The 22386-nt window shown below is 41.7% G+C and overlaps 1 protein-coding gene across 1 annotated transcript in view; it reads left to right on the top strand.

Moving 5' to 3' along the window:
* Positions 1 to 5197: 5197 nt before the first annotated feature.
* OTUD4 (OTU deubiquitinase 4) overlaps positions 5198 to 22386 on the top strand; it is a 43459-nt gene continuing 26270 nt past the window's right edge. Inside the window, exons 1-6 of the mRNA XM_081091007.1 lie at positions 5198 to 5700; positions 11587 to 11670; positions 14438 to 14488; positions 18115 to 18161; positions 19934 to 20006; positions 22184 to 22265. Of these exons, the coding sequence (XP_080947133.1) occupies positions 5542 to 5700; positions 11587 to 11670; positions 14438 to 14488; positions 18115 to 18161; positions 19934 to 20006; positions 22184 to 22265 (496 nt within the window). The 5' untranslated portion in view covers positions 5198 to 5541. The remainder of the gene's footprint in view (positions 5701 to 11586; positions 11671 to 14437; positions 14489 to 18114; positions 18162 to 19933; positions 20007 to 22183; positions 22266 to 22386) is intronic.

Here is a 22386-nt window from a genome sequence, read left to right on the forward strand (position 1 = left end):
AGATAATGCTACAGAGAATGGCAATTTCTTATCTATTTTTTATGCATTGCAATCAAAGGAGGGGACGTAGGTGGGTTACATGAAATCCACTGGTGATAGATTAGAGAGGTGGGAGAAAGCAAAGCCCAGAAACCTCTAGGATTGGATAAGTAAAACAATAGACACATACTTAGGTGGGTGCAGGAACAATTAATATGATAACAATGAAGGAATTTGTGGTATCTGTCCTGGCGCCCAGGCACATTAGGTTGTGCCCCAAGGGGTCCAAAAAAAGGGAAGTTACAAGTTACCCAGACATTTCAAGGGTGTGTTATCATAGATGCAAAAAGACAGACAGGCTCAGTTAAGGTAAAGGTTGACCTTGTCAGTGAAGATACTGGCCTAAGAGGTGACTACCCACCACAACTGCCTTTAGTTAAAGTTTAATTTCAGACTATCCTTTGTGGTTACTTTAGGTCTCTGAGTTTGCAAGACTGCCATGCAGGCCTTCCCTGAGCTTGTCAGGTTAACATGTGGCTTCTTTCGTCCACACCTATCATTTTAAAAACTATATATTTTATTGATTTTTTTACAGAGAGGAAGGGAAAGGGATAGAGAGTTAGAAACATTGATGAGAGAGAAACATCGATCAGCTGCCTCCTGCACACTCCCTACTGGGGATGTGCCCACAACCAAGGTACATGCCCTTGACTGGAATCGAACCTGGGACCCTTGAGTCTGCAGGCCGACGCTCTATCCGCTGAGCCAAACCGGCTAGGGCAATCATTTTTTTTTTTTAAATAAAAAATTCCATCCAGTACAATTATTAGCTCTAAACGGACTTGATTGAATACAAGGAAAGAAAGCTAGTTGACCCATTTGGATAAGATGAATTTGATTAATTTCATTAGGTTCTCAGGAGTATTTTTTAAAAATATGTTTTTACTGATTTTAGAGAGAGGGAGGGGGAGGGTGAGATAAAAAACATCAATGATGAGAGGGAATAATTGATTGGCTGCCTCCTGTACACTCTCTACTGGGGATCAAGCCCGCAACCCCAGCAAGTGCCGTGACCAGGAACTGAACTGTGACCTCCTGGTTCATGGGTCAACGCTCAACTATTGAGCAACACCTGAGGGGTGGGTTCTCAGAAGTACTGAATCTTTCTGGTTTTATTTGATTAAAATATCACTGTTTAAAGAATTTTTAACTTTTGCTGGTCAGAGTGAACATTTTCATTTCATCCAAGTACTAGGCAGGCCTGACCCTGCTTAGCTTCCAAGATTAGAGAAAATCTGATGTATCCAGGGTGGGATGGCTGTAGATTTGAACATTTTAATTTCAGATGTGGATTCTCAAAAAGTCTCAGAAGTTAATGCTAACAAGTAAAGATCCTTTGAAAGTAAGTGGTCCAGTTTAAAGGCATAGGATCCTCTAAGGTTGTCTGAACAGCAAGCTATATTTGGGGATTTGGCATACAGTGGGGCTGTCTTGGATTAGGTCTCAAAATACCTAAAGGATTTCCTTAAACAGGCCCAGTGTCAGACACAACAGGTGTTTTACTTCTAATTTTGGAAGCAGGGGCAGCCAGTTTAGAATGAGGCTGTTATGCACTCATTCAGCAGGAGTGGGGACAATAAGTAATTTTGCCAAGACATCAAGTGCAGGAAAAAACGGAAATGTGTTATTCTTCTCATACTTCTGATAACCACATTTTTACAAGATAACAGAATTTTGATGAATTCTGATAAAGGCCTCTGTTTTCTCAGTATTTAACAATTCATTAAAAAATATTGAAAGTAGACTCTAGTGTCTCAGGTTCTACATAGAATACTTATTGAAATAATTATGTCCATTCTTATTTCTATTATACTATTGTCAGTGAATTAATTTATTGCAATGAGAAATAAAGACATTGTAGAATTAAGCATACATTTGGTTTCCTTTTCTTGTCAAAATATTTTAAATGAATTCGGGGGCTTTAGAAGATGGTGATATTACTTTATTAAAATATATGGAAGCACATTAAAATAAAACTAAAATATAGATAAGCCTTTAAAATATAAAATATGCTTGAAACATTATTAGCTACCCCAAATGAAGTTTTTGTGCATATGTATGTGAGCAACCTTTTTATTTGAGTGACTTTAAAAAATTAAAGCAATTGTTATCATGAAGTTTTCAATTACAAGACAAGGGCTCATAAACTTTCAAATGTGAAGTCCTTGGAAATGTCCTTTCAAATATATCCTCAAGATATTCAGTGCAATCTCAGCATGATATAAACAGTACATTTCCCATAAATACACACTGAATGAGATTAATTTCAGAAATTCTTATTGAAGAAATCCTATATAATAAAAGCTTAATATGCAAATTGTCCCCTTGGGTGGTTGTTCGACTGAGAGACCTGGAGTTTGCTTGCTATGACGTACGCTGACCACCAAGGGGGGGCGTCGTGGAACATGTTGCTGCGCTGCGACCTCTAGCCAGCTACCTGGGGGCAGGGTGATGGGGATGGAGGTGCGTTGAGAATGCAGGGTGTTTCCCGAGCTCACTCCCCCTGCTACCCACCTCTGGGACACCAGGACTCCCATCCCGAGGAAGCCACCCGTTCTCAGGTGCTGGGCGCCTGCGAGGAGCCCACTGGCACGTGCGAGGCCTCTTTCGGGTGAGCTGGGCCACAGCCTCTGGGACCATAGGGGCTGGTCGGGCTCCCGGTGGGTTCGCCCAGGAGCTGGTCTGTGAGGCCGGCCAGGAGAGAGTGCGCTGCCTACCCGGATTCCCTGTGGCGCTGCTGGGTGGCCGAGGTCCATGCTGCGCCCTGGCCCGTGGCATCTGGCCACACTCACCACATCTCCACATGGGGACTCAGGCACCGTGACTCAGGAGGAGGGGGGTGCGCGGGGGCCCAGGGGCCCAGGTGCTGCCCAGGGCCCAGAGGTCAGCTGGGACCTGCCCTTCCAGGCCAGACACTTGCGCTTCGATCGCTGTCCAGGCCTAGGGACTGCACCTGTGCATGAATTTCGTGCACCGGGCCTCTAGTATTAAAATAAATGTTAAGAAAGGCATGGTTTTCTTTGCATATCAGAAAGTCTGTTGCTTATAAAATGAACACTATAGGATCTACTCACGTGAGGAATTCAATATTTAAGCTCTATGGTTCAGATGTTACTTTGAATTCTTCTATGTGTTTAAAAAGGGAAGCTAGCCCTAGCCGGTTGTCTCAGTGGATAGAGCATCAGCCTGTAGACTGAAGGGTCCCAGGCTCCATTCCGGTCGAGGGCACATGCCCAGGTTGTGGGCTCGATTCCCAGTAGGGGGCATGCAGGAGGCAGCCAGTCACTGGTTCTCTCATCATTGATGTTTCTATCTCTCTCCCTCTCTGAAATCAATAAAAACAAAACAAAAAATCAAACCTATTGGGGGAAAAAAAAGGCAAGCTATGTTGTAAGTAGTGGCAAACCTCTGTAATTCTTTTTGAGTGGAATGAGAAGTGTATGCAATGTAAATATTTTTGAAGAAACAGGTTTGACTTGAAACTAGATTTTTCTAAGTGATTCCATAATGTTTATTTCTTTACACCATGTACAAAATTTAATATTGGGACAAGAAACTATACTTAGGTCACAGTAACTTAAATATTCTCTAAAAACAGCACAATTGGAAATAGAATTTTTAAACATTAAGAAACACATTGAGCCCCGGCTGGTTTGGCTCAGTGGATAGAGGGTGGGCCTGCGGACTGAAGGGTCCCAGGTTTCATTCCAGTCGAGGGCACATGCCTGGGTTGTGGGATGATCCCCAGTGGGGGGCGTGCAGGAGGCAGCCGATCAATGATTCTCTCTCATCACTGATGTTTCTATCTTTCTCCCTCTCTGAAATCAATAAAATATATTTAAAAAATCATAGAGAAGCTCCAAGGTGAATACACAAGCCAGTCGCTAATTGCTTGCACCAAAAGCACTGAAAACTAATTTCTAGAGTTTCAGTAATTTGCACTGTACGCTCAGCTCACGCTCTGGCCCGCCTCAGCTCCAACCCAGTTTCTTTGACTACACGTCTACCCTTGCAACACCCCAGCTTCCTTCTCCCCCAACTCCACCTTGGCCTCAGACTGCAGTAAATTTTGCGATTAACCATGTGTTTAGGTAATTAGGACATCAGCTGCTGTTGAATTTTAGCAAAATAAAATCCCGGAGGCACAAAAACATGCCGGATTCTCAACGTAAACGCGCCATTGAACGTCACAGGGTCGGGAGTGGAGCAGGAAGCCTCCAGGCACGACTGGAAGCCGTGGCAAGACCAGCATGTTATCAAGCAACTACATGCTGACATTTTAAAGGAAAAAAACAACCGCTAACATTTTTCGGACCGTTGACATGTCTTTGCGCTGGGTGCGCAGCAGCAGTGGCAGGGGGGACCAAAACGTCTGTGGCAAAGGCTTCTTGCCAAAGCGCGTGAGCGGCACTTGGAATGTCTCACAGGAACCCGCAGTTCGCGGTTGCTCTATGGACAGTCTGTGTCGTCCAACCCCGCGCCAGTTCGGCAGGCTTCGCCCAGGAGCTCTGTTTTCTACTTAAGCCCTTAAAGCCACCGCCATGGAAACGCCCGGAGAAGAGGCCGGGGGGAGGGGTGCAGACAGGTGCGCCCTCTGTTTGGGAATACACAAAGGGCCGACCCGGCCGCCGCCGTGTCCCTGGCAACTCCACGCACGCAGGGCGCGCGCACTTCCCGCGGCCACGAGGCGCAGCGGGCAGCCCGGCGAGCGGCGCGCGCAAGTCACCGCGCGTCAGCTCGCGGAGAACCCTCGGCCTGCGCTCACTCTCTCTCGCGCGCGGGCCCGGGAAACGCGAAGCCGGCTCCGGCGGCGCAAGCGCTGTAGGGATCTGTAGTCCGCGGGCCTCCCAGGCGCGCGTCCCCGCCCGTCGCAGGCCGACTTCCTGCCGCTGCCCAAACTACACCTCCCGGCATCCTCTTCGCTGTCGGGCCGAAAGCGAAAACAAATTCTGGACTGCGAGGGGAGCTGCCCTCTGCCGGCTTCCCCCACCCGCTCCCTGCCCCACCGGTGCCCTGCTGCGAGGCGTGGAGGCGAAAGGCCGCGTTTTTCTCTCGTGGCTTCTTTGGCCCCGGCTTTCGGGAGTGCGGGGCACGCAGGCCTTGTTTCACCTGAGCCGGCCTCGCGCGCGTGAGGGGCGGGGTTTCCTCGCTTCACCCCAGTCGGGACGAGGAAACTTGTGGGGAAGGCGACCCCGGCCCGGGTCTGGAGCACGGCAGCGAGGCCGGCGAGGAGTGACTTCTCACTCTCGGGTTTTCCTTACAGTTCCTCCCGGGTGCGCGGCCCCTCGGAAGGCGGCCGCGTGCGCACAGCCATGCACTAGGCAGGGCTCCCCTATGCGCTCGGAGCGCGCGGACCGCTGCCTCGGGCCGCCGTCGCCGCCTGCCGCCCGCGGAGCCCTAGACACAGCCGCCGCCCGCCCTAGGCCGGGGCGTAGAGGAGCCGGCGTCGCGGCCATGTGGGGCTAGCCCGCGCCGCGCCTGGCCTGCAGCAGGACCGGCAACATGGAGGCGGCCGTCGGCGCTCCCGACGGCGGGGACCGGGGCGGCGCGGGGCCCCGCGAGGACGTGACGCCCATGGACGCTTATCTGCGGGAACTGGGCTTGTATCGGAAATTGATCGCCAAGGACGGGTCCTGCCTGTTCCGGGCTGTGGCGGAGCAGGTAATGGGGCGGAGGGCGGGGGTCGGGGGCGGTGGGGCCGGGGTGGGGGTGGGGAGCCGTGGGGAGCCGTGGGGAGGGGGAAGCGCTGGCCCGCAGCCACCCGGGCGGCCTGGCGTCCGGGGCTGCGCGTGGCCCCGCTGTCGTCACAGCCGCCCATTGTAACGCCGGAACGGGACGCTGTCCTGGGTCTGGACGCTGCAAATCGAAACTCAAAAACCCGCAGATGAACTGGGTGTCGCCCCTCCTGGGGACGAGGTAGCGAGTCGTGGACCGCCTCCTGCGAGGCCTGCCGAGAGCAAGGCGTCGGTAGTGGATGGATTGCTGGGGACTCGGCGAAATGAGCTTTTTCCATCCTGTTCCGCGTGCCCCTTCTCTCCGTTTCGTCGGCAGAGCGTCCTCGCCCGCAGACCCGGTGTTTACCGGAGGCGGTGGACACGGAGAACATTGCTTTTCCCGCGGCCGGACTTTGGCCTGCGGGGCGGTCCGGGCCGCCGCTGCCGCCCGAATCTGGAGGGGGAAAGGGGCGCGGAGGGAAAGCCAGCCTTTAAGGAATAGGGAATGTCTTAAAAGATTTGTCTCCGTAGTTCCCACACTTTATTTTGCTTTGCAAGGCAGTGTAGGTATACTAAAATAATTTGCTTTTTTTTTTTTTTTTTTTAAGCCTGTATTGGTGTTGGTAAGTAGGAAGGGTGTTCCTGGTGCCTTAGGCCCTTCTTGACCGGATTTTCCCGTTAATGGTCAAAATCACATTCTCACACAGTTGCTTAGGAAGTTGTTTCTGATTTTTGGGGGGTAAGAGAGCCGGTTCCGCGTTATATAACACCGTGTGGTTGGTAGGTATGCAGCCACCAGAACCCGTCCTGTATTGAAAATATCTGCCGAAATAGTTGGATGAAACTTTCCACGTTACTGCCCTGGTGTGTGTTTCATACCATTCGCTGGTTGCTTTCCTTTGCCTAAGGGGATTCACTCCTCCCCTCCATGGAGTTTTTAGGTTTCTGTTTCTCTCACCTTTTTTGAATGCTAAAGAGCTTTCAAAAGTTCTCTTTGTGAAAAATGTTTTACTTAACAGCTGTAGACCAGTCTATTCTAATTTTTTTTTTCAACATCAAAAAAATGTAGGCCAGTCATTTATATTTTCCAAAGGCCCTCTCTTCACATCAGCAGCATGAAATCTTTTTTTAAAACAAGAAATTGGTTGAACTGGTATGCCCCTTTGTAGTAGGTGTCATTGTCACTCAGACGTTCTTCTTAAAGCTTCCCAAATCAAGCTCTGTCTTCTCCAGTTCATTATTTTTCTCTAATTTTTAGAAATTTAGGATGTCCCAGTGTCGCTGTGGGTGTGTTCACACACACCCACCCCAGCCTTCACTATTAGTAGTAGGCACACAGCATGTCCCATTTATGAATTCTCCACATCTCCGTCTGTCCTGCTGCTTCTGTCTCAGCCTCCCTGCACGCCTCGGCACTCCGGAAGCAGAGGGGAGAGGTGAAAGTATACTATATATTCTGTTAGCTCTAGCTAGAGTTCCGTCTGGAAGAGGTAGAAACCAACAAAAGTGTGGCGTTTATTTGGAATTGCATTTCCAGATTTTGCTTTATATTGAAGCTGAAAGGTGTGCCTTATTTTAGTATTCCATGCCATAGATAATTGGTGAACTTGATTATACAGAATCCTCTATTTTGTAGTGGGATTTCTGTTTTTAAGTAGAAGGGGGCAAGAGCTAGTTGTACAGAGAACTCATTGCTAACATCAGATAAATGACAATGAGATACAATAAAATGTGTTAAGTTAGGCCTAAGGGAACATCCCCTCCATTTGTGCGACTGGTAATTTTTAGTATACAGAGTTTCGGAAGCTTAATGCCATGAATTTTGGGAAAGCTCAGTTCTTCAGTAGACATGGGTTAAGCATGGAGCCTTTATGGCCAAAGGCAAAGTATGTGTGGGGGTGGGGCAAGGGAAGTAACACCAACCTCAGGCTGTCCTTTAAAAATATGTACAAAGGATTTATTTGTTTTTGCCAACATTTTCTCTAGTATCAAAATAATTTATCGTTTCTAAGAAGGAGTCAGAGTAAGTAATCTAAATGGCAGTCATTGGGGGGAGTGGGGTAGAGACTTGAGTTAGGAATAGGCTTTCCCTCCAATTTACCTGATTTAGAGAGGCCCTTCCCTTTTTACACTCTGGACTTGGGCCTGCAGGAGGCCTGACCTGAATCAGCTTTGTGGCCATGGAGCTAAAAATAGGGCACTCTTAGAGGACTTGCTAAAGCAGTGTATCTCAGTCTTTCCCAGTGTTTATCATTATCTTGTCTCAAGTAAAGATAGAAAAGCCTCCTATTTTTAGTTTATTTCATCTATAATAATTTGCAAAGATATTTGTCACTTCACATCTTCCTGAGTGTCCTTGAACTTGCACTGTATTATACTTTTTAAACAGTTGTCTTGTAACCTTGTTGCTTCTCGCAGTGCTTGGCTTTGTAAAGCACCAGCACCCAACACTTTATGGAAGTTGGCTTAGAGTTTGCTTCTGAGTAACAGGTTCAGATTTCATGTGCTAATAAAATCTTTATTAAAAGGAGAAAAAAACAGTATGCCTACCATTGTTTTTGATGGAAAATAAGCTTTATTCACTTATGTCTGCCACCTGTTGCTAGGTAAATTGCATTAAGACTAGCTTCACTTTGCTAACTGCAAGAAAGCCCTATCAAATGACACTACAATTTACTCAGACTAATAATACCTTGATTCATAATGGTGTCTGATTTAACTTATGTGAAGTGTCATTAACTATCATTTATGTATTGGCAAAAAAAAATTGTGTGGTGTTTACTTTTATATATGGACAGTTCTTCTAGTGCAGGAAGCTAACAGTATGTAAAGATGCTTTTTTATAGTTCCCAGGACAGCATTGCAAAATCAGCTGCTATACTGAAAACAAACTAATTGCTCATCTCAGACAGTGCATCTTCAGTATATCTCAAAGTAAAGGGACATATTAACTGTCCAGACAGTTGGGCCTCTGGTTCTGTGGATATAAATGAGCCTTGGCTGTTGTCCAAAGAGACTTGTAAAATGTGCAGCTGAGGTGTCCCTTTTCCTGCTTACTGTGAGCATAAGGGAGAATCTCTCAATTGGAATTGTAACTTTTTAAGGTATAGTTGGCATACAATATTAATTATATTAGTTTCAGGTGTTCAAAATAGTCATTTGACATTTTTATACTTTATAGTATGATCACCCCACTAATCTAATAATCTGTCACCATGTAAAGTTACCACAATATTGCTGACTATATTCCCCTTCACCCTTTTCACCCAATTCCCCATCTCTTTCACTTCTGGAAACCATCGCTTTGGTCTTTATTTCTGAGTCGGTTTTGTTTTGTTTGTTCATTTTTTTTGTTTTTATTCCACATGTAAGTCAAACTACTATACAGTAGTCTTTCTTTGAGTTATTTTAGCATTACTACTCTTTAGGTGTCCATTCATGTTGTTACATATGGCAAGATTTTATTCTTTTTTATTGCTGCATAATATTCCATTGTGTGTGTATGTATACACCCACCACGTCATCTTTATCCATTCATCTATCTATGGATACCTTGCTTCCATATTTTGGCTATTGTAAATAATGCTGCGGTGAACATGGAGGTGCATATTTATACTAATAAAAGGGTAATATGCTAATTAGACCAGACATCTTCTAGACAGCCTTCTGGACAAAGCCACAGTGGCGGGTCCCCAGGCAGAGGAAGTTAGGGGCGACCAGGCGGCAGTGGAGAGCAGTTAGGAGCAATCAGGCAGGTAGGCAGAGAGGTTAGGGGTGATCAGGCAGGCAGACAGGTGATGGGTTAGGAGCCAGTGGTCCCGGATAGTGAGAAGGATGTCTGACTGCTGGTTTAGGCTCGATCCCAGTTGGACATCCCCTGAGGGATCCCGGATTGGAGAGGGTGCAGGCTGGGCTGAGGGACCCCCCCCCCCCCCCGCACGAATTTCGTGCACCGGGCCTCTAGTATCTTTTTGAATTAGTGTTTTTGTTTTCTTTGGATAAATGCCCAGAAGGGTAATTTCTGGGTTATATGGTACTTCTGGTTTTATTTTTTGAGGAGTCTCCTTACTGTTTTCCATAGTGACTGCACCAATTTGCAGTCTTACTAACAGTGCACCAGAGTTCTCTTTTCTCCACATCCTCACCAACACATTATTTGTTGACTTTTTGATAATAGCCATTCCGACTGTTGTAAAGTGGTATGTCGTTGTGGTTTTGATTTGCATTTCCCTGATGATTAGTGATGAGCATCTTTTGATGTCTGTTGGCCATTTGTATGTCTTCTTTGGAAAAATCTTTCATGTCCTCTGCCCATATTTTTTATTGGATTGTTTATTTTTTTATTATTGAATTTTATGAGTTTCTTATGTATTTTGGATATCAATTCCTTATCAGATATATCTGAGCTGTAACTCCTAAAGTTACTTTATAATAAAATTTCAAGTGGCCTTCGTAGTAGTTGAGAAGTGGTTATTTTAAATGTCAGTTTGTTTTTTTTTCTCCACCTTGGTCCTATAGGGTACCAGGAATACCTTCTTTTGAGACACCTAGTAATAGAAAATAATTTTGATCTTCTCTTAAGTGTGGAAGTTAAAGTATTGGAGGCTAGCCAAAGGGTTCCTAAGCATTTATTTGATAATAATTTGTTTGAAACCAAAGCTTTGGAATTTTAGTAAGAGACAAAAGGCCAATAAATTATCTTTTTGTTGAATTAGTAGCTTAATTGAAGAACACATGCTACAGAGTGAGAGGATTTGGTTCATCTTTGTAGTGTGGCTTATTTCAGGTGATGCTTTAAGATTTTGGGCAGCCTGGCCCGTGTGGTTCAATGCTAAGCATTGACCCATGAACTAGGAAGTCAGTGTTTGATTCCCCTTTAGGGCACATGCCCAGATTGTGGCTCAATCCCCAGCAGGGGGCATGCAGGAGGCAGGCAATCAATGATTCTTTCTCATCATTGATGTTTCTATTTCTCTCCCTTCCTTCCTCTCTGAAATCAATAAAAATATATTTAAAAAATATTTTGGGCATAAGAGCAAGTTTCAAGGCTATTGGGATGACAGAACAGCAGTGTGTTTGCATCCTGTGTGCTGCTCACTTGGATGTTCTTTCAAGAGTCCTGTAAGGATTTAAGAATGAGTACCTTAATTTTTCTGAAATTACAGGGGACTTAAGTTTCTACATAAGGCAAGTAATTTAAAATGCATGGGATGGCCGAAACCGGTTTGGCTCAGTGGATAGAGCGTCGGCCTGCGGACTGAAAGGTCCCGGGTTCGATTCCGGTCAAGGGCATGTACCTGGATTGCGGGCACAATCCCCAGTAGGAGATGTGCAGGAGGCAGCTGATCGATGTTTCTCTCCCATCGATGTTTCTAACTATCTATCTCTCTCCCTTCCTCTCTGTACAAAATCAATAAAATATATATTTAAAAAAAAAATAAAATGCATGGGATGAATCTAAGCACCGCGCAGATTAGTTAGTTCTGCTTTGTGAAGAGCAAAGTTACAGTAGAGGGCTGACCAAGAGAGGAAAGTGTCTTCAGTTCACAAAGATTTTCTTAAAGGAATGATTTCAGTATTTCAGTGACCTAAAGGAGAAATGGAAGTAAACTCTTTGTAGAATGGCATCTGGTTTAAGAAGTACTGTAATACTGTTTGTATGTGTCATGCCATCCTTATGATTAGAGAGAGAAATGGAAATGAATAAAGGTCTAGAAATTATAGAAAGACAAATGGTGTGTTTTGTTGGTTGAGTTTTTTTGGGTATGTCTAGGTTGCAACTTAAATCTTATTTTAACAAAATGCTTAACAGTGTGTTGCTTTTTCTTTTTAGGTATTGCATTCTCAGTCTCGACATGTTGAAGTCAGAATGGCCTGTATTCACTATCTTCGAGAGAACAGAGAGAAATTTGAAGCGGTAATTTGTAATTTTAAACGAAATGTTATCTCGACTTGCATTTACAGTTCACCCTTTAGAAGTGGTCTAGTGGGAATTTCACAGGATGGATCTTAATGGGGGTTATGAAAATCCCCCTTATAAAAAAGAATTGCTTTATTGAGTTTAAATCCAATTATATTCTTTTGTGATAGTTTTTATGACATTTAGTGGTATTCATTTATTATTCTGGCCTTTAGAAAGCTCCTGTGACAGATAAGACACAGCTATGAGGGATAGAGGGTGACTTGGGCAGGATCCTGGCATATTAAGAGTGAGTTTTGTCTGACACAGTCAGGGTAAATGGAGCGTTGTGGTTAATAGAGTTTTCCCTGATTTGTAACCCCCTATGAATTAAAAAAAAATTCATACTAAGTCTTTTATTTTATCAGAAGGCATGTATATATTTTTAATTTTCAGGCTTCATCATTGTGAATCATATCAGAATGCTATAATTATGTAAATATGATTAATAGTTAATAGAATGTTGTAGAATACTTTACTGGAATTTTCTCAGTAGTATGTAGTAGGCTGTGAAATATGACAGTCACCTATTTTCATTTTACATTGAAAGCCTTACAAGATTTGCTTAGAATTAAGTCATCTGACAACTTTCAATGGTATTCTCCCCTGTGGACTGCTAAAAGAACGTTGGTGTTTTGCAAATGACTCAATTCTGAGAGTTAATAGATAAATGGTTCTTAGTTTGGATATGCTCTTGGGTTGGTTTTCCTATATTCAAGCAAAATATTATTACTGGTAACATTTTTCTGAGTGCTATTTTATCAGATGGACAATAATGCATTTCAGGAAGGAGAATTACCTACTTGATCAGGAGATATGAAAACTTGTCTTACAGAAAGAAAACTGGTAGTGAGGCTAGATAGAATATTAGGGTGTGGTGAAGAGAAAGGTATATGGAGTGGTCTTTAAGTATTTGAAGTTAGTCATTATTATTGACCCCAGAGGGTAAAACTCTCTTGACAATAATGGAAATTACTAACACTGGTTGAGCACTTAATATGTGCTAGGCATTTTAAATGCTTTGCATATATTTATTTAACCCTTGCAATCTTTTGAGGTTACCAGAAGTTGAAAGTTCTAAAGGGGTAAATTTCACTTTACCATTTCTGTTGGCCAAAATGGGAAAAGGCTGTCATGGGAAGGGGGTGGGGTGTTGTTCCTTGTGACTGAGAATGTTCAGTCAAAACCTAGGTGGATGCTTTCTGATTAGAAAGGAGAGTCTTATATTGGATATAGGCTTGCAGAACACTGCTTGGGTCTCTTCCAACTTCAATTGGTTCTGTGGGGTTTTTAAGTCTATAAATAATCACCTAATATAGAACAGTAGCCTCTGATTGGTGGGATATTTAAAATAGCTATTTTATTATAATATGTGTTGAAATCTTAAGATACTTTTTGGAAATTTGACAGTATACTGTCTATAAAATCTCAGTCTTGAAAAAATTCATGGGCATTTAAAAGATTTTTATAGACTTGGTAGTGTACTTTAATGTTTTTGAGTGTATTGCTTTGCAAATTGACTGGGCCTGTAATTTAAATAAAATTGAATTTGATGTTTCAGATGGTGTTTTAGGGCTTTCTCGATTAAATTAGTATAATCGCTATTAGAAAAAAAAATGTTATCACAGCTTCTTTTCTTTTTTTTTTAAGATTTGTTACTGATTTTTATTTTTATTTTTTTAAATATATTTTATTGATTTTTTACAGAGAGGAAGGGAGAGAGATAGAGAGTTAGAAACATTGATGAAAGAGAAACATCGATCAGCTGCCTCCTGCACATCTCCTACTGGGGATGTGCCCGCAACCCAGGTACATGCCCTTGATCGGAATCGAGCCTGGGACCTTTCAGTCCGCAGGCCGACGCTCTATCCACTGAGCCAAACTGGTTTCGGCCGTTACTGATTTTTAGAGAGGGAGGGAGAGGGAGGGAGAGAGAGAGAGAGAGAGAGAGAGAAAAACATGTGCCCTGACCAGGAATTAAACCTGCAATCTTTTGGTGCACGGGATGATGCCCAACCAACTGAGCCACACCAGCCAGGGCTCACATAGCTTGAATAAACTTTTATTTTTATGTTAAGATGACAGTGAAGCAAAGTGTATTAGAAAAATCTTATTTATTTTTTTCAAAATATCTTTAGCATTATTAATTCTCATCTCTGCTTTTAGTATAACTGACCTAAGGAACAGTGAATATTCATATCTGTATTAGTAAACTAATATGTCTTAGCTAATGTATCTGTCTGTTTATTCTCTATATATTGGCCATTTTCAAATTAACCTTAAAATGCTGCTTTTATCATATCATTTCTCTGTTCATAATGTCACTTGCAGTGACCTTGTATTGCCTTTTCTCCCTCTTCTGAAAGTCCTGCCTGGGCTCACACCTTTCTATAAACAGATGGATAGTCTGAGTTCTCTCTCTCTCTGCTCTCCCCACGAAAGTGCTCTGTTCCTGCTGACCATGCCACTCCTGTCTGCCCAACACAGTGTCCTCTCTGTTTCCACATGCCATATTGTCCCTGTTTCTGTCCACATCCTGTTCAGGAAACCTTTTCTGACAGTGTTTCCTTCTTTAAATTCTTTGTGTGTGTTTATGATCTTCACTTACTGATTTGTATGTATTTTCATAAATTATATATACACATATGTAAAAACTCAGTAATTCACAGTAGAGAGTTTAACTGTTGTTTTGATGTATTCCTAATAGACTTTTTTCCTTTTTCAGTTTATAGAAGGATCATTTGAAGAGTATTTAAAACGTTTGGAAAATCCACAGGTATGCAGTAATCTTTTATCTATTTTTTATATATAAGATCAATATTATAGTGCAATGATGGCGAACCTTTTGAGCTCGGCATGTCAGCATTTTGAAAAACCCTAACTTAACTCTGGTGCCGTGTCACATATAGAAATTTTTTGATATTTGCAACCATAGTAAAAGACTTACATTTTTGATATTTATTTTATATATTTAAATGCCATTTAACAAAGAAAAATCAACCAAAAAAATGAGTTCGCGTGTCACCTCTGACACGTGTGTCATAGGTTCGCCATCACTGTTACAGTGTATGGAAGGGTTACAATGAGTTACCCTCTTTCCTTGTAAACATTTTTTAGGTGCACATTTTACATAGCATATAATTGGAAGACAGTTGGAGCTTTGTACTGTACTGTACACTAGATGTTGCCTAGGGACAGGATTGTGGTATCTTTATCTTTGTTATAATGGCATGTGAATGTAGTATAAAAGAGCTAAAATAACACTGGTGATGACTTTCATGATGCTGTGTTGGTAGGTGTGTGGGGATTGGTGGACAGGGCAAGATTTGATTACTTCTTCAGGTATCTGAGAAGACAGGTTCTTTTATGGAGGTTTTATTTCCCATGATTAGCTTGAGAAGAAGGAAGACTCTGTTGAGAGTAAAAGGTCAGCACTTCCTCACCAGGTCTCACTGCCACACTTCCTCAGTCATGTTGATGTTAAAATAAATTTTTTTCTGCTTACGAAACTCCTGTAAAAAATCCAGATATCATGGAATGTCATGTAGATGTTCCATTATCTCCAGAGGTAATTACTGTCAATTTTAAAATGACATTAGCAAAGGATGAAGCTAAGGAGAGGAGTCAGGTAGGGAGGGAAGGGAATAATAACACGAGATCAGGGTTTTTGGTCAGCAACTGGTATCTCAGTTTGATTTCCTAACATTAGTTTGAGTGCTTGCTGTGGGCCAAGAATTGCCAGTCACCCTGGGGATGCAAAAGTGAGAAAGTACATATGCCATAAGAAGGGCAGGTATGATGCTATAGACCAGTGGTTCTCAACCTTTGGGCCGCGACCCCTTTGGGGGTCGAACGACCCTTTCATGGGGGTGCCTAAGACCCTCGGAAAACATATATAATTACATATTGTTTTTGTGATTAATCACTATGCTTTAATTATGTTCAATTTGTAACAGTGAAATTGGGGGTCACCACAACATGAGGAACTATTAAAGGGTCGCGGCATTAGGAAGGTTGAGAACCACTGCTATAGACATTCAGAGTTTTGTTTCTAGCTGGGGAGGCAAAGCAAGAGTTGGAGTTGGCATTTGAAGTCTGAATAGATTCTGAATAAGAAATGCCAGGGGTGAAGGGCAATTTCAGGTAGTGAAAATTGTGAGCAATGGAGATTCAGAATGCAGTCTAGTTTTATGGAGCATGGAGCATTTGAAAGTAGGAGGTAATGAGAAATAAGTCAAAGGGCAAGTTCTGGGTCAGATCATGAGGAAGCCTTCAGTGCTAAGCTCACCAGGTTGGAGCGTATGCTTTAGACCAGCATATCTCAGTGTGAGTTACACACCGTCTGCATCAGGATCACCTGAGGTAGTTGTACACATGCAGGTTCCCTGCTCTTTATTACTGATCTGAATCAAAGTCTGTGCCTGGGGACTGGGAAACTGGCATTGGGAAACCTTGCAAGTTTTTGGGGGCAGGAAGTGAGTGAGTGTGTTTTGTTCACCACTGTGAACTAGAGAACAGTTCCTGACATTTATGTTGACTGAATGAATGGATGAAAGAATTTTGTATAAAGGTGGTTTCAAGGGAGATGAGATCAGAAGCAAGAATACCAATTGCAGTGGTTTTAAGATATTTTTATTTTATTGATTTTTTTTCTCTTTTTTTGAGAGAGAGAGAGAGAGAGAGAGAGAGAGAGAGAGAGAGAGATAGATTTAAAATTGACCCTGGTTAGAGAAGATGAGAAGATACTGTGATAGCCATTGTCTGCTTAACCAGACTACAGCAGAATTTATTCTTAAGATTAAATACTTTTAACATAGTACATTATTTGAGAGGTTGTATTTTATTGTTGAGTAGAATAATTTTCCATTTTTTAAAGTGATGTAACACATTTTGCATTAGGTGTTGCTTGTGTTTGTGATCTGAGGGATTTCCTTTACACTAGAGGGGTGTTGCTTGCAGCAGTTGATGAGAAGCCATGATTGTTAGGTACAGACCTATTTTAAGAAATCTATTTTAATATATGGCACCCATTTCATTTTGAAAACCAGAACCAATTTTTAAGAGCTACTAAAATGAAGTCTCTGGGGAAAAGATTATTATCCTCCTCTGTGTTCATTGTCTAAAATCTTTTTCTTACCTCAAATTTCTTTCAAGGAAAAGATGGCAGCATTCATTTACCATAGCTCATTATTTTTAGTGACTATTGGTATTAAGTCTTTATTAATTTCACAAATAGTGTAGAATACATTCTTATGGTAAAATATTTAATATAGAATGAAAATAAATTCTTTATTTTCCCGGTCTCCACTGTCAGTTTAGGATGTTATCCTTTCAGTCCCCTCTCAAGGAATGTATGCATACATGTATTATACACATAACTTTTTGTTTTATACAATAGGATTCTTTTACTATGACTTTTCATACTAGTCAGTGATTTTTTTCCAAGTCACTTCATATGGGTATACCTCATTCTTTTTAATGATTGCATGTTCTATATATAGTGTGGGTAAAATGTCTAAGTTATTTAATTATTCCTTACCTATTGGTGGGATTTTGGGCTTTAACAAAATATTTTTTAAAACTATTACAGATGGCTACAGTGAACATCCTTGTTTATTTTTGTGGACATAGGAAACGTTTCTGTAGGATAGGTTTATAGAAGTTGAATTGCTTTGTCTAAGAGTTTATGGACATATTCTACGATTTTTATATATGCTGGCCATTTCCTTCTTAGAGACTTAAAGTGACTCCTTTAGGATTGTAGAATCTCTACCTCATTTGAAAAGGATTGCTGGGAGACTCTCTTTGTACCTTCAGCATGTCCCAAGCTCTGTTCTGGGTGCTAGGTTAGAGGACAGAACCCTTGCATTCAACAAGTTCTCAACTTAGGGATACCACTTCTTGGTCTTACCACACCACTAGGACCTGTCATTCCACTCCGTTACTAAGGATTTTTGCAACAGGGACTTGGGCTGCTTTTTAGTATATATAACATGTTTTATGTAAATGTTTTTATAATATTTATGATAGTAATAACAAGCTTTCTGAACTTTATATTGTATAAAGGTATGTATGAAGATGTTGTTTAGAGTAGCGATTTTCAACCTTTTTCATCTCATGACACAAACTAATTACTCAAAATCTGCGGTACACCAAAAATATATTTTTTACTAATCTGACAGAAAAAATAGGTATAATTTTGATTCATTTACACCTGATGGTTATTGTTGTCATTTTTTAATTTGACAGTCTAAGGGAAAAGAGGTCAGTGCCCCTGACTAAACAGTCAGGTATTGCATGTTTTAAAAATTCTTGTAGTACATTTGTTGAAAATCGCTGGTTTAGAAATATATTGTAAAAAAGTCTGAGACATTTACGGGCCATTTTTTTTCTTTAATACAGGAATGGGTTGGACAGGTGGAAATAAGTGCCCTTTCTCTTATGTACAGGTAAGCACTAATAACATAATTCAACAAAAATAAAGTTAGTGGAAAATTAATATATTACATTCTACTAAAATAGTTAAAATAGTGATTTTATTCTTGTTTGTGAAACATCTTTTCTAAGTTTATTTTTATTGTATGAATTAGATTTTGACATTTAGATATATCAATGTTTAGAAATTTTAATTTTCAAGATATTTTTGGAAAGGAGTACAGAAAATTTTCCAAACCTCTAAACGTTATCATTTATCAACCTTACAGAGAAATGATTTCCTACTTTCTCAAGGCCAGTAGAACTGAAGGGCCACTAGAACAGAGGCAAAACACCTCTGTCAGTTATCAATTTTACTACTATTGCCTAGTAGAGGAGCAGGTGAATGCTTTATATTTTCTTTTCAAAATGTCTTTGTATATTTCCTCTTCACAACTTCTGTGGTTTTGAGGTTTCCTTTAAGAATTATATATGAAGTCACACATATACAAGCTATATTTGAAATTTTATTTTTTTGAAAAGTTGCTTTTATATAGGTACTAGAGGCCTGGTGCACAAAAATTTGTGCACTCGGCTACGGGGGTGTCTCTCAGCCTGGCCTGTGCCCTCTTGCAGTCTGGGACCCCTCGGGGGATGACCACTTGCTGGCTTAGGCCTGCTCCCCGGGGGATTGGGCCTAAGGTGGCAATCAGACATCCCTCTGACAGCCCAGCAGCCCTCCGGGGATGTCCACTTGCCAGCGGGGAGCAGACCTAAGCTGCAGTCAGACATCCTTAGCTCGGCTGAGGAGGCAGGAGAGGCTCCCACCACCACCGCTGTACTGGCAGCTATCAGCCTGGCTTGTGGCTGAGCAGAGCTCCCCCTGTGGGAGTGCACTGACCACCAGAGAGCCGCTCCTGCATTGAGCATCTGCCCCCTGGTGGTCAGTGTGTGTCATAGTGACCAGTCATTCCCAGTCTTTCTGCTGTTAGGGTCAGTTTGCATATTACCCTTTTACTATATAGAATTGAGGCCTGGTGCACGGGTGGGGGCCGGCTTGTTTGCCCTGAAGGGTGTCCCGGATCAGGGTGGGGGTACCGCTTGGGTGCCTGCCAGCCTGGGTGAGGGGATGATGGCTGTTTGCAGCTGGTCACACCCCCTTCAGGGGGGGTTCCCCACTGGGGTGCCTGGCCAGCCTGGATGAGGGGCTGATGGCTGTTTTCAGACTGGCGGGCGACAAGCTCCCAGCCTCTCCTTTTTTTCTTTCTATTTTTATTCTGGGATTTATTTACCTTCTATAGCTGTCACTGGAGCTGAGAGCCCGCTCCAGCTCTGAGACCTGGCTCCAGCTCTGAGGCTGGGGCTGGCTGAAAGCAGGTATCTGGGGTTTGTTTAGCTTCTATAATTGAAACGTTGCTTTTGGAGCTCTTGCTTCAGGAGCTCAGAGCCGGGCCGCGGCAGGCGGGGAACCTTGGCTTTCGCCATCACTGGAGCAAGCAAGCCTCCTGCTCGCTTCAGCTGCGTGGCTGCCGGCCGCCATCTTTGTTGGCAGTTAATTTGCATATCCTGCTGATTAGCCAATGGGAAGCGTAGCAGAGGTATGGTCAATTACCATGTTTGTCTATTATTAGATTAGATAGGATTTTACAACTTAGTATTCCATTACTATCTTATATTTACAGCTATATCTTCAGTGCCTAAACAAATCATTACTTTACATAAATTAGGCTTTTGAATAAATGAATGATATATCTCAGTTTATAGGATATATTCCATCAGAAGTAATTTCTAAAAATGTTATTTTTAGGAAAGATTTTGTAATTTATCGGGAACCAAATGTTTCTCCTTCACAAGTAACTGAAAATAATTTTCCTGAAAAGGTAAGAATTTTTTCAGTGTTTTTAAAAGCTTTAAGTGAAAGAACTACTCAGATGCCACCTTGACCTCCTGAGCTATAATTTTAAAGTGGTTTTTGGAAATATTTGTGCATGAAGGCTGATACTGAGTTGATACAGTGTAGTTCCTGTTAATCATCATTGAGCTGTAATTTTTTGTATTAGTTTTTCTCGACAATTCACCATGTTGAACCCTATCACTAGAGGAAAATAAGTTGAGATACTAGTGTATATGATTAACTAGACTATTACTCTTTTGTGTCAATATAAACATTAACTAGTAAAAAAACTTGTAAAAATAGGTTCTTCCATTTCATCCAGAGGTACTTTGGTAATCGTGATATATTTCCCATTATAAAGATAATTTGCGCCCTAACCGGTTTGGCTCAGTGGATAGAGCGTCGGCCTGTGGACTGAAAGGTCCCAGGTTCGATTCTGGTCAAGGGCATGTACCTTGGTTGCGGGCACATCCCCAGTGGGAGGTGTGCAGGAGGCAGCTGATCGATGTTTCTCTCCCATAGATGTTTCTAACTCTCTATCTCTCAACCTTTATCTCTGTAAAAAAATCAATAAAATATATTTTTAAAAAAAAAGATAATTTGCTGGCTAAGGTGTTATTTATTATCTGTTCAAAGCAGAAACAACTGGAAAAATATGTAATCTAGAAAGGAAAAACCCCCAGCTGATTCATTATAAGAAAACTTTATTTTAATTACTTGTTCTGGAGTCATCCAGGCCATTTGAAGTATCTGTCACCAAGCTAATGGTGGTAAGGAGGAGGGAAATTGAGTGAAATACTACCTTAATAAGGACTTAGGGGTTCCTAACATGCTTGTCTCTGGATCTGGCCTTTTCCAGTACACTTATTGGAATATGACATAATCTAAATAAAATCAGTGTGCATTTCTCTTTGAATAAGTAGTTAACTATTTAGAAAGTACAGTTGATTTTTTTGCCAACATGAGTTTGAACTACCTGAGTTCACTTATATGTGGATTTTGTTCAATGAATATAGTCTGTCTTCTGCATCCCAAGGTGTCTGGATTCAATCAACAGCAGATTGAGAACAGTATTTTCTCACTTGAGGTTAGACGTTGGGAATCTGCAGATGGGGAAGGCCAATTGTATGCATTGTTCTACACCAGTGATTCTCAACCTTCCTAATGCCATGTCCCTTTAATACAGTTCCTCATGTTGTGGTGACCCCCAATTTCATTGTTACAAATTGAACATAATTAAAGCATAGTGATTAATCACAAAAACAATATGTAATTATATATGTGTTTTCCGATGGTCTTAGGCGACCCCTGTGAAAGGGTTGTTCGACCCCCAAAGGGGTCGTGACCCACAGGTTGAGAACTGCTGTTCTACACCATTTGATATAAGGGACTTGACTATTTGTGGATTATGGTATGGCGATTTGTGTGTCCTGGAACCAGTACCCTGCAGATACCTAGGGAGGACTGTAGATAAGTTTTGGGGGATTCAAAAGTTATATTTGGATTTTCAAATGCATAGGAGTTGGCACCTCTAACCCCTACATTGTTCAAGGGTTAACTGTACTTTAACTGTAAAGAAGCAGAAAAATTTTACTTTTGATTCTGCCTCTTAGAGGTAAGTATTAATAAAATTTTGGAATGTTTTCTTACGGTCTCTTACATCTTGTTCTTTAAGTAGCTGAAATCATGCTGGGTTTTTTTTAATATATATGTATTTTTATTGATTTCAGATAGGGAAAAGGGAGAGAGAGATAGAAACATCAATGATGAGACAGAGTCATTGATTGGCTGCCTCCTGCATGCCCCCTACTGGGGATCAAATTCACAACCTGGGCATGTGCTCTTGACTAGAATCGAACCTGGGACCCTTCAGTCTGCAGGTCAACGCTCTATCCACTGAGCCAAACCTAGGGCAATGTATTTATATTTTATCCCATAAGCATTCCCCAAGTCGTTAAGAACTTTTTGATTTAATAGCTGTATAACATTTCTGCATGTGAATTTACCATAGTTGACTACATTGGAGCTTTAGATTGCTTCTAAAATACTCACTTTCTGTTTGAAAATTATTTACTAGTGATTGAGAGATATTGGAGATAATAAGTTGCTATGTAAATACCAAATATGAAGTGCTGAAAGATGTCTTTTATTTTTCCCTTTCAGGTATTACTGTGTTTTTCAAATGGAAATCATTATGATATTGTCTATCCCATTAAGTATAAAGAGAGCTCTGCTATGTGTCAGTGTAAGTTTCACCCTTGTGTTTGTATAGGAAATTATATTCCTAAGATATACAGTCTTAATGCACACAAGTCAGGGCAAATATACTCTGTTTTGTTGTATAAAAAGATATTTCTAAAAACCTT

This window comes from Myotis nattereri (assembly GCF_964212035.1).
Source record: "Myotis nattereri genome assembly, chromosome: 5".
Classification (NCBI taxonomy): Eukaryota; Metazoa; Chordata; class Mammalia; order Chiroptera; family Vespertilionidae; genus Myotis; species Myotis nattereri.